Raw genomic sequence first — 13,522 nt, 5'->3', positions numbered from 1 at the left:
AATGGCGAGTCCTCTAAAAATTTCCACTCAAATTGAAAATTTGGCTCTACCAATAACCTTGATTTTTTATTTATAATATTGATTATTCATAGCCAATTTCGAATGCCATCACCAACTAGGTGACAGAATAATCTGTCAATGCAACATGCATCTGGTTCATCATCCAGAACAAACAGGAAAGCTTTATAAAGCATGTTTAACTTTTTGCGTGTTTTTGTGTGTTCAGGGACTCCAAGAAATATTACCTTGCTCTTACCTTGATCTTACCTTGATCTTCCCTTGATCTTACCTTGATCTTCCCTTGATCTTACCTTGATCTTACCTTGATCTTACCTTGATCTTTCCTTGATCTTACCTTGATCTTACCTTGATCTTACCTTGATCTTACCTTGATCTTACCTTGATCTTACCTTGATCTTACCTTGATCTTCTCCCTCTTGCTACCCTGTTTTCCTTCATTCAGCTTAACCTACTCCTACTCATGCATTTTTCTCATGCATTTTAAGTACTTGCTAATTAACTTGTGGTGGTGACCGCTGGCCTTCTACAAGAAAGTGACAGAAATCAAATGGCAAATTGAGGACTCCTCTCATAACAATGGAACATTGTGGGATTTGGCAGGTTGCATATTTTTGCATATTTTTGTTTTGTTAGTTTCTCACCCACTATCTACAGCTAATCATGGCGAATTTTCATCAAAATCAAATCAGTGCATTCTTACACATTGCTTTTACTGCCCCTTTGCTAAGTTCTATACTTGAAAGTATGGAAAAATATATAGGGTACCACTAAACTACATAATTATAGTTTGATACCTTAAAATCAGCAATTGTGGTAAAAACTCTCCATTATTCAATTTAACTTTCCTTGTACATAGATGTACTAGTGTAACCCGTGCCTACGGCCGGGACCTTACTATTGCAGTTGAAATGCAAAAGTATAAACCCGCCTATTATATTTGAAAACACGCATAACATTGTCGTATGAAAGTATGAACTCTCTCTACCAGTCCAAACAGACCGCAATGAGTGCCCCCTCCCCTAATAAGCTTATAGTATTACATGACAGTGAATCTTACGCGGCTAACCTAATTATAATTCATGTACCAACGCTACATATGCAGCTTTATAAAATGCATTAATGGGAGAGGGAGCGAGGAGGGAGAAAAAGTGAGCCATTTTATGTCACATTTGTCGTACAAAACCATCAATTAAACTACTTACCACCGACCGATTTAAAAAACCTTTATCATTTGGCTTCGTCAGAGTTTTCTCGGCACTTTACCGAAAGATCCAGTCCCGTAACTCTAACCGTTTTCTTGATTAAGCCGCTCGGAAATTACACACGCACACACAGACAGACAGACACACAAACAGACACACATTCTAAGATTATTATTTAAGATGGCCATTTGTATGTAGTTGAAAGCCCTACTTATTTCCAAATTCCAATTACCACAACGATGAACAAATTCTTATTGCATTGGACGCACATTTAATAAAAGCAATTTCACTAGCTCACATTTTTTATGATCATATTTTGTTCCTTGTACATGTCTATCAAACTCTATGTCAAAAAGTATCACAACAACGTGAAGCCAATGTCCAGGCACACTGATAATCTTGTTTACTGAGCCTCAATCCGGACATTGCAATGTAATGGAATGTGAGTAGAATATTCTTTAGACAAGGGATAAAAATATCAGAGTTATGGAGCAGTATTACCTTGTACAAACAATAAGATAGTGAAAAGTTTGCTGAGAGAGAGCAGTCAAAGAAAGTCATGTTGCGTAGGGAGTAGGAACAAAATAGGGATGTTTGAAAGTGACCAAGAGGTCATATGATGACTTTTTCACTATTTTTATCACACTCAAGTAGTAATACAGCTGGCACAGCATTATGCCATAAAACCCAAACCTCGCCGAGCTATCCACATACTGGAAACTGTTCATGTTTTGTATTCAGCCAAGGTACAAGCTCTCTCTATTTGTACGAGGTTCTCTCTGCTTGAACAGGGTTTAGCTCTCTCTATCTCTCAATGTTTCTGGAAACAGACATGATATAGGCTATGTATATGTAATTTAATTTACTCTCCGGAATATCCTCCGATTTGATTTAATTCCAATCTGAAGGTTTCTGGAGAAAGATATGATACTTCGTATGGAAGATATTCCACCCACTTTTGCTACGTCATCAAATTGAAGTAACGTACCAGTTTTGTTGTAAACTTACATTGAAGTAACGTACCAGTTTTGTTTTAAACTAACATTGAAGTAAATGTACCAGTTTTGTTGTACTTTTCTCTCCATTTTCTTAAAAATTGATAAATGTCATTGAATTGCACACATTTTACTTGCGAATTAAAAATATACAGGCAACCTGTTTCACGGCCAAATAATTTGCACGCAGTAATCGATACGCATGTTGTGTCTGGCCAGTGTCAAGTCAGCAGGAGGACCGGCCACTGCACTGTAATTGATATAGTTGATCCCAGAAACTTGGGTACTGGACAACAAAATGCAATTATAGTATCGATTTTTAAAATCTAACACTTATTTTACTTCGGAAATTTCAACAGCCGCTTTTTTACACAAGTGTAACCAGTCAAGAGAAAATTTTAATGTTTGAGCACGTTCACAAATTTTTTAGCTCAAATAATACAGTGAAATTGAAAAGAAAGAGGCAAAAAAATCGGACATATTTTATTTGAGTGAAATAATATAGTGAAAATTTGCCCATGGAACTAGAGGGTTGTGGCCATGCATTTCATGTCAGGCAGCTTTAACTTCTGACCAGAAATTCATGGTTGCATTTTTGGTACTTCCTAAACTGTCCATAGAAAAGGTCAAATGTTCCCCCTCACACTTACATCATTGATATATCATTTCAATGGAAGCCTGGAATAGTCTTGGTCCTCTTTAAGCCATTTTAAATAAAACTTAGATAATTGATTTGATTGTTAATCTGTTCTTATTATATATATTTCTTTTTTTTAAATCTTATTATTAGTTCCGCACTATAGGAACCAAATTATATTTTGTTGAATAAGCATTCTCCAAAGTCCAAATAGCTTTAATGCAGTATTTCTGTTTTCCTGATTCAATTAAGATACTATAACATATCATCATTTTAGCAATTCAACATGTCTAGTCTACCCTCCCTCGCTTTGGACCAACCATTATCAGATTTTTCAGCTGCTGTTAGTGTAAGCTGAGAATTTCTTATTGTTTCAAGCATGACTATTTACAGTTTTTTATCCTTACACATCGTTTCAGGAAAACTTGATAAGAATTCCTGCGGGACATTTTATCCGAGATGCCAGTAAGGCAGTAAACGAATCAATCTATTGTGTTTTCTCTTAATGCAATCTTTCAGCCATAAAAAATCTGAACTAACAACTGGTTTCTAAATTTGCCAAAAAGTCTGATGATTCATTTTAACGTCCCAACATTCTGTTTGATAATCAATCTCATTACTTTGCAGGGACGAAAGAAAATAACAGACGCCTTTATAAACCAAGCGTATAAGGAGCTTGTCGAGAATCCAATGGAAGCTTACAATATGGATGTTCAGTCACCTTCAGTTCCTATATCCTTCTTGTACGACCTTTCTAACGAACCTTCTTCTAGGTAAACATTAAACACGATACAATTCTTTTCTAAATATAATAACTATCAAATTTCTCCCTTTAGAATTATAACGGTAAATTGAGCATGCTCTTTTTTCTTCAATAAAAAAATCGAGGGAGTTATTTTGGGAAAAATAAACTTAATTTAGTTTGAATGTAACAACGATTTACAGAAACGGGCAGAGTAACATTGGATTACTCAGGACAGCCTCCAGTAGCGACATTGCCTCTTTTAATTTTGACGAGGTAAGAGACGTCAACAGAAAACATCCCAAACAGCTAGTTTTGGGTTAATCACTAAACTGTTTCAGTTACCAGCTAGATTTTAATATATTCATAGAAATGTATAGAACTAAAGCATGATTATTCTAATAATCCCCACTAGAGCCTGTAAAAGCTGCTTACATGTGAACAAAACTTGAGGCTAACCAGAGCTGCTACCATTTTATTTATCGTAAATTATTACATGTACCCGGTACCTTTCAGAGTAGAGTCAACCATGCCCTGTACCGTACAGAGTAGAGGCAACCATGCCCTGAGAAACGTTATTACATGTACCGTGCAGACTGCAGAGTAGAGGCAACTATGCCCTGAGAAACGTTATTATATGTACCGTGCAGAGTAGAGGCAACCATACCCTGAGAAACGTTATTATATGTACCGTGCAGAGTAGAGGCAACCATGCCCTGAGAAACGTTATTATATGTACCGTGCAGAGTAGAGGCAACCATGCCCTGAGAAACGTTATTATATGTACCGTGCAGAGTAGAGGCAACCATGCCCTGAGAAACGTTATTATATGTACCGTGCAGAGTAGAGGCAACCATGCCCTGAGAAACGTTATTACATGTACTGTGCAGAGTAGAGGCAACCATGCCCTGAGAAACGTTATTATATGTACTGTGCAGAGTAGAGGCAACCATACCCTGTGAAAAGTTGTGTGTACACTGTACAGACAAAATAAACTTTTGTACAGACAGGAATTCAAATTGTTTTACCGCAGGCAAAAACTTTAGACAAATTTGCTGACAAGGCCTAGAATCAATTTGGCAATAGATATCATTATCAAACACAGTATTTAAAAACAATTCAAATAATGAGATTTGAAATGTATGTATTACGGCCTGCCAGCAACAATTGTGAAATAATAATCCCCACTAGAGCCTGTAAAGGCTGCTTACATGTGAACAAAACTTGAGGCTAAACAGAGCTGCTACCATTTTAGTTATCGTAAATATTATTATTATTTTCAGGCCGAAATGTATATATTACGGCCTGCCAGCAACAATTGTGAAATAAGTGTGGTTCGAAAAAGACGATGTAAATTGTAGGCCCTTGAAAATATTTTGGGATTGAAATCTTACCATGAGAGATGATAAGTCTAATCAAGTTTCGCTTTAAATAATAAACTTGTGAAAATTAAACTCCGGCAATTCGGTAATGTAGCTACGCACGGTTAAGGCACGGTTAAAGCACGGTTAAGGCACGGTTAAGGCACAAGGGTAACATAAGGCACGGTTGAGGCACGGTCACTTAAGGCACGGTTAACGCACGGTTAAGGCGCAACCTCACTTCCCACCAGGAAGCTTCCTCCCTATCCAGCGGGAAGGTTCGTGCCTTTCCACAGGAGAGCTTTCTATCGAAGATATCCTACCAACAAAATATTATCGAAGTTTCTCCGGAAACAAATTTTCCCCGAAAAAATTCGATCAATCATTCATACAATTACAAATACTAGAACACTCTAGCCAATGAATTTTTGCTTCTCTTCACTTTAAACAAAGGAATGTAGTATCAAGACTGGTATTTGTCTTGTGTCAAACCTGTCGATCCTGATAAACCAGTCCGTTCTCAGTTCATATCATATCATTATCACGATTACAAACTCTCTTATAAATTAGTCGAATGAATATTTACACGAATAGCGATGATTCGTCATCATGTCATCAAGTCATCAAGTCGGTCATCTCTCACCTTCGAAAAGTTTGGGTTGATTTTGGTATGGTAATCGGTTTGACACCTACGGGTCTGTCTGTAATTTGTGCTCGTTCACTCTTCTTCCGGTGTGTTCCACTTCCCACTTGATCCCGGATCAATTTAAAAGCTAAAAGGATCAACTGTGAAACGCTCAGTCTCCATTTATATTTCCGATTCTGATGTTTTCTCCTAATCACGCAAACACAAATGTGTCAGCAATGGCGCATATATCAAACGAGGCGATCATCAGCCATAACTGTCATGATCTCTTACTGTGTGCCATCAAGAGGCTTAGTGAACCGGCTTAGTAACCGGCTTAGTAACCGGCTTAGTAACCGGCTAATTGTACCGGCTCCAGTAGTAACCGGCTTAGTAACCGGCTACTTGTACCGGCTCCTGTAGTAACCGGCTTAGTAACCGGCTTAGTAACCAGCTAATTGTACCGGCTCCAACAGTAGCCTAGTGTATATATGAACTATATAAACCTGGCTCCCAAACATGATCGTTTACACAGGACTGGTTAAACTAGCTGTATATGATATAGTCTTGTTAAACTAGAATATCATCAATATCTTGACTCCTTTTTTCTTTATATTGAATTATATATTCTATATAATATTAGAATTTAGAGTTCTTATGAATATTTTTTGTTCTCCCTTGCATAGTTAGATCGGAAACGCTGCATAGTTAGATCAGTTTTTGGTTTACCTTCTTCAAATCAGAAAATGACATCTTCAATTTGTTTGACAGTTCTAAATTTTGGTAATGGTAAACAATATATATATTCTTTTTGAACTTATTAGCAATTAGACTGTTAGCTCGCTTCACAAGCATGTCATCTTCGTTCCAAAACTATTTATGTCCTATGCATACACTCCTTGATAGTTATCTTGATCTAGTATCTTTGTTTCACACAATAGAGCATAAGTTTTGTGGTTTATCCACTGGGCTTAGAGTTTGTGTTTAAGCTACCAAATTTTATTATCATTTATTATTATATAAACCATTTATTTGTTCAACTTCTGAATGCTCTGGACAAAGTCATTATTTCACCACAGCTTTAGTTTAACATCCCATCTTATATTGAATCAGGCTTATTTCTAATCATCATTAATCGTTATTTCTAATCATCATCCATAATAATATCATCTGGCACCTGTTTTGTCGTGCAACATTATTTTGAAAATCTTTGGGTTGTGTTTTAAAGTCACACTTGCATGTTTTAACTATATATATAATGATTCGATAGCATATATTATGTTTCTCCATCGCAATCCAATTTAACATATTTGTTGGTTAATTCTGTATTCTTGAGCACTTGCAGTCTCCCAATGATTGCATTATTGTCCGATCTGGAGGCTTCCTAATGGGGCAAATTCGCTTTTAAACTCCACAAATGTTATGCTCATACCTATTTTGTATGACTGATTTCAAAAAGATATATTCATTATAGACTAAGTAATATGACAAACTAAGTTTAAGTAGTATTTTCCTTACATTCGTACCGGGTACCTGGATATTAGGATAAGTAATTATGACAAATATTTCCGAGAAAATGAAAACACGTTGCAAGCCGTACCTTAGTTTCCTGGAACGCTGGTCACATATAATAACCTATATATTAACCTACACCCGAAGTTTCAAGTAGATTACATTATGTGATCCAGGTTAGTATGGGTAGTTGTGTGGAGGTATAGAAATTCAATAAGACCTCCAGATGTGGCCAGTATTAATCACATACAGATTATATTACAAAATTATAAAACTGAACCGTATTGACACTTTTCCAAAGTTGCCTTTAAGCGGCAAGGTGGTACACCTTGAGAAAACCGCTCCTTCCCCGCCTCATAACGTTTTTATCTTTTAAATATTTCGTAAATTCGATTTCGCTGAGCTGCAGGATACACACTCGCTAAGCGGCTGGATTATTGTGAAATATTATGTCTTGTGATATTATAAAGGAGTACATGCTGGAGCTGTAAGAGTGTACTTCCTGGAGAGAGTGCTTTACTAGCCGTGATAAAGTGGCTTGTAGTCAGTGTACTGTAGAGGCAACTGTCTGCAATGTTTGTTGAGACACTATGATAACTGATAAGCACACATTAATTTAGAGAAGTTGCCGCTTCTATTAAAATATAGTGCAGTGTAAATAAATACCAGTTATTGAGCAGTGACCGGTTATGGGTGCCAAGATGAAAGCGGAAAGTAATAATTTGTCGGAAAAGAGCAGACGTGTGTAAAGTCGGAAAATAATGACCTTAATCGCGCGGTAATTCTGTAAATTATTATATTTAATCATAAATTAATAAATGGTCTTTTTGTGCTCTTTTAATAATTTGTTGTGTTCTGTGTTAACAACAGGGTATTTTACAAGATTGTGTTAATAATTAATATGAGTAACGCTGAGTTGTAACATGTCGTTTTTACTACTCATGTTTCGTAATGTTTAGCTCTTAAATGTTGTTTCACATTCGAGTTGGGTGACTTCGTTGAAGATTTAAATTTTCATATAAAAGCAATTATATTGTGCATGACGTACGAAAGACCGATTACCTTGAATTTTCTCTTATCACTGGTCTTCGTTGGTAACGTTTTACAGTTGAAACTACTTATTCATAGATACTAAGTATCTTCATACGTAATGAAGGAACCCTGAAGTCATAATTTCAATTATAAGAGGTTTTCACCGACACAATTTACAGCTGAAACCAATCACTAGTTATTGGAACGAAACCGTGATAGATATGGCGATTACCTTGTAACAGTATGAAGTCGCCTCGAAGTTGGCACGTTTCTCTAATTTTATCAATATTAAATCCTAATCACGTGACTTGGACTCCATATTGTGAAATTTTACTTTCTGTTTCAGAAATAAGGCGGTAAAAATACAAAGAAATGTATGCGAGATAATTGAAATTTAAATTTTGACCCATATCTGCCGACTTCAAGGCGACTTCTTGTTCTTGAGTCCTTTAAAGGTCGTTCATAAACCGTCCACGAGTAGTTCATGAGACCTTCATAATTCCTTTCATAATTCCTTCTTAGGTCCTTCATAGGTTCCTAACAAGGCTACATGGGGTTTTATTATTGAATAGATTCCGCTGAAAACCTTATCAGTAAACCGTCTGATAAGAGCATGATGTACTTGTGGGTTTCAGGCGGGTTTCATAAGTCGTCCCACTCTTGTCTGGACCGGGAAATGGCCCGGAAAATGAGAATCCGGAGCAATTTTTCATAGATTTAAAAGAAGATAAAAAAGAAATGCTGAAAACTTGGCTTTGTTTGTTACCTCCTATGTATCAAACATGGTAACAAATCATGTGCTTTATCAAACATTGCTTTTATTGCCCCTTTGACAAGTTCTATACTTGAAAGAATGACAAAATAAATAGGGTACTTGCCAGAACTACTAAACCACACCATTATAGTTTGACACCGCAAAATCAGCAATTATGGTCAAAACTCCGCATTATTTAGTTTAACTTACCTTACATAGAATAATCGGTTAAAATGGACGTACAAAGTGGTCACATAAAAGTATGAAGCAGTCATCCGGTTCGCGGCCTTCTTAATTTGTACCAATCGGGCATTTATAGATCTCCACGTAAAAACCTCACGTTACTGGCAGAAGCTCAGAAGGCTCCTGGAAATATCTTGCGAATTACTGTAATGACTAAATCAGAACTATGTATAGATGTAAAAGATCTTAATAACCCAGCTGCGCAGCGAGCGATGCGAGCAAGCTCTGGCAGGGGTCTTTGGGCGCAGCCCCCAGCAGAGTCCAGGGGCGGAGCCCTTTTGGCGGGGGGGGGGGGGGGCTAGGTAGGACAGTAATAAACTGGGGCTGAAAAGAATTAAGTACTCACGTAAATTTGGTAACTTTACAACAGCAATCTGCATTCTCCAATCAGAATTTACGACTTACTCAGGCCTCATCGTCTTAAGATTTTGACATTTCCTACGGTCTAGGGGACAAGGATGATTTAAGAAATAAAAATTTAGCGATTAAGAATAACCAGGTTTTGCAATCAACAGATTCTTACTGCAAAGTATGAAAGAAAGATATGATTGAAATTTGAGGCACAGTTTTAAACTATGTTTACTGTACTTTGTACTATTTGGCATTTACATGTAGAAACAAGAAAGGAGCCCGAATTTGTAATAGGACATACCGGTACTAGGGGGCTTATTTTTTTTCTGGGGTTCAATTTTTTCCGGGGGGGCTGCAGCCCCCATGCCCCCCCCCCTGGTTACGTGCCTGTCATTGTATTGGAAATCAGAATCATCAACTAGCCGTCTTAAGATTTGATACTGAACGTTTCCACTGTAAGCAACTTCAAACTGTCCAATTACTTGATACAAATTGTCTTGGTACTATCTGCGGTATTTTCAGCACTTGCACAGTAACATTCTAGTCCACGGCTCTATTGTAGGATTAGGGGCGATGTTTTTAGCAAAGATCTATGTTGCGTAGAAGGTAGGAACAAAATAGGGATGTTTGAAAGTTACCCAGAAGTCATAAAGTGTTGAGCAGAGCTGGCACGGCTTTATGCCATAAAACCCAAACCTCTACACTCTTCCTCGACGGTAAATTGCTGAGCTACCCACATACTGGAAACTGTTGGTGTTTTGTTTTCAAAACAAGGTACAAGCTCTCTCTATCTCTTTGTTTGCACAAGGTAATACTGCTCCATAACTCTAATACTTTTTATCCAGTTATCCCTTGTCTAAAGAATATTCCACCCACATTCCTTCATGTCATTACATTTCATAACCCAGTAAACAAGATTATCAGTGTGCCTGGACACTGGCCTCACCTTGTTGTCATACTTGTTGGCATGACATCAGGGGAGACCAGGGAAAGGTTACTTTTTCTCTGTCACGTTTTGGACCCAGAAGGGCCATCATGTGAGGGTGCGACTGGTAACTGGTTGGTTGGGGAATCGTACGAAGTACCCGCCAATGACCGGTACTCTGCTGTAATGCTATTATATATATTACATTGTGGGATTTTGGGAGCGTGAACCCTTTTCTTTTTAATGCGAGCCGCTCAGACATGGGCACCGTTTTGTGTAAATTATTTAGTTATATTTTATACAGTATCTTTTTTCGCATAGTAGCCGGGTAGTAAATACTGTGTTTCGTTTCGTTTCGTTTCGTAATAGCTAGAAAAAAGGCTTTCGATGGTTTCCAAAAAAACGTGACATAAGAACATAATCACATAATCACATAATTACATAATGGATAGAGCTGCAACTGCGACTAATGTTACTATTTTTTTAATTGGTGCATATAAATTGAATTTATAAATAAACTGTGCCATCGTCTATTAAGTCTCTGCTCTCGACCGTGACCCATAATGCTTTTCTGTCCTCTTCTTTGCCTTATCTTCAAGTTCTCCCTTACTTTTAACAGAACCTCACCCCTGCTAATATCGTGTTGCTTATTGAGAATTTGTAAACTGTATCTAAAAGAATCGGATTTCTGGGAAACTTGTTCGATCATTTTGCTAAAACACAGTGATATTATGATCACTGCAACTCATTGGTCTTGGAAAGAACAGCACGCCTTTGACGTGTTACATCAGTGATAATATTTCGTCAGTTTGGAGCTCGTCACCTCGAGAACTGGACAAACCAGTTTCCATCTCTAAAATTATCCACGTATAAACTGGTATTTTCTGGAGGTGAACCCGTTACTCGCTATGTCATATGTAGGTATTATATTCAAAACTGTACCGTACTCTTTTAATATTTACATTTTACACTGACGGTCGTGCTATTGAACTCCAGTCCGATCAAATTTTTATTTTGAGTGCTGTAATTTTTCTGATTGGATTTTCCATATTTGAGATAACACCCTCGTTCAAATAAAACTTTCTTATCGAACACCAACCAGTATCATGTGATTTCCCGTAAATTCTTTTAATGAAGTAGAATTTGATTAGTTAAGCTCTTAATTGATTCACAACTTTAGCAAGACTGGGTAGCACTTCAATAAGCGCCCATGTTAATGAGGTGAAAATGGTGCGACAATCTTCCAGAAACCTTTACTTTCTGGAATCTTCTCCTTATCTCCAACTTCCATATTACATCATACCATGGTCCGGAACAATCTGTACAAGTTGGGTTCATACAGAAATGTAAAACAAAACTCCATATCTTTAAAAGAATTCGTGATATTTCGTTGACCAGCCATTTATTTAAAGGAAATCATGCTCATAAATTATGCCATAATATAATAATATTTTGTCAGAGGTTAATTCTTCAATTACCGTTGGTCTTCAAGTTTTCCACGACCCGAGTTAAATTTGTAAGGTTAGGACTGCAAACTGTAAATTACTATTTCTGGTTTTAAAGCTCCAACGCTTAAGAAATTCATTTAAATCTGCTGCTTGACAAATTGTTGTCTCGAAATCAGTTTCATATGATAAAAATTATACCCCTTTCTGCAGACTATGTGAATTAATCAATACTACGACGATAACGCTTGAAATATTATTTTTCGATACCTTCAAACTACCAAAATTTAGGTCACCGTCATTATTTCCCCAAATTATTTTTCACGTATTTTCCTTAATTATGACTTTATCGATTTACTATCAATATAATAATATGTTGTAAGTTATAAATATGATTCATCAAACAAATGAACACTAGTGTTCTATCATGAATTGCTTGAAAAATGATTTTGGACACGTTCCATTATGATTAAAAGTAAGTAAGCTCTGTATTTACTATACTGGCGGTGAAATTTCGGGAGTAGTGGAAGATACTAAGTTCTGTACGTAACGTCGTCGACTAAGTGTTATTTCGGAATTTTTCAAAAGACCCACCCACCTGCACCCCCTTCGCGGTAAAAAAAGGGGGGAAAACCTCAAAACCCATTCCCAAAATTGAAATTCGAGGTAAAATGGGTTTTTTTAGGGTTGGACACCCCCCTTAGTACCATGTACTAACTGTTTTTCTGGGAAATGAGCAGCAGACCCACCACTTAGTACAAAAATACTAACTGTGTTTTGGACAAAAATATGACCCACCCCACAACGTCACGTACGGTACTAAGTTTGGAGGATTAAAAGTTAAGTTGAGGCTAACTAACAAAGGCTCCGGAGAAATTGTTTACAAGATGAAACAGCTTATCAGAGAAGATCTTTGTATTTCATTTTCTCAAATATTGGGCTCCATTTTTGTAAAATAAGGAGATGAAAAAATCCCCAAATACAATCCCCAAATACGTACCATGATTTAATTTTGGGTACGAAATGTGGCGGTTTTCGAAAAAAATTCCCTTATTTTCGTTCACAAATCATCATATCATTAGTGGGTTTCATCATATCATTAGTGGGTTTCAAAAACTGTTAAGATTCCAACTTTCAATATAAGAATCTAAGTCTAACTGAAGAACACGGTCTCTCCCTCGTAGAATGCCATTGAACACTTACCCACGTACTACATGATTAAATTTTGAGAATGTAATCAGGAACTTGATATTTAATGTCCACTTTGCAGATATTTAGCATCTCAGTACCTGATTTTTCATCTCTCGCCCGAAATCTTATTCCTTGTAATTTCAATGCACCGTGAAGTCTCGGTGTATTAGGGTCGTCTATATTTCAACTCTATTCAACTACATATAATATGTAGGAAGCGAAATAGAGGGTTTACATAACTATATGGAGGGCGCGAAATGGAGTGTTGAAGCTATTAGCTATAACGGCCGGGGGCTTTGAATGTTTTTGCTGTCTTAAAATGTACTTTTATTTTCGAAGCTGGACAAATAGTCCGTAGGACGGGATACTGCTAGTTAATTTAATCATTCGGCAATAGTCCCTTTATTTTACCGTCAGTGGTACTGGTGCCAGTACTTGCAGCAAAGCAATGCCACCTTCTGTTGGGTTTTAAATTCAGCTGTGTCT

General features: G+C 36.9%; 1 protein-coding gene across 12 annotated transcripts in view; it reads left to right on the top strand.

The window, feature by feature from the left end:
• LOC134812933 (grainyhead-like protein 1 homolog) overlaps positions 1 to 13,522 on the top strand; it is an 84,643-nt gene that overhangs the window by 44,758 nt on the left and 26,363 nt on the right. For 3 of the 12 annotated variants that reach the window (XM_063820551.1, XM_063820547.1, XM_063820549.1), the window contains exons 1-3: positions 3,112 to 3,198; positions 3,483 to 3,628; positions 3,801 to 3,873. The exons of 3 other annotated variants lie outside the window; for them this stretch is intronic. In XM_063820551.1, coding sequence (XP_063676621.1) covers positions 3,142 to 3,198; positions 3,483 to 3,628; positions 3,801 to 3,873 — 276 coding nt within the window. In that variant the 5' untranslated portion in view covers positions 3,112 to 3,141. Of the gene's footprint in view, positions 1 to 3,111; positions 3,205 to 3,482; positions 3,629 to 3,800; positions 3,874 to 13,522 lie in introns of those variants that run through there. 6 more of the 12 variants (XM_063820550.1, XM_063820546.1, XM_063820548.1 and 3 more) reach the window with 3 other exon arrangements.

Source organism: Bolinopsis microptera, chromosome 3 (genome assembly GCF_026151205.1).
Source record: "Bolinopsis microptera isolate Bmic1 chromosome 3, MBARI_Bmic_1.0, whole genome shotgun sequence".
NCBI lineage: Eukaryota > Metazoa > Ctenophora > Tentaculata > Lobata > Bolinopsidae > Bolinopsis > Bolinopsis microptera.
This window is presented reverse-complemented; position numbering and strand designations above follow the sequence as displayed.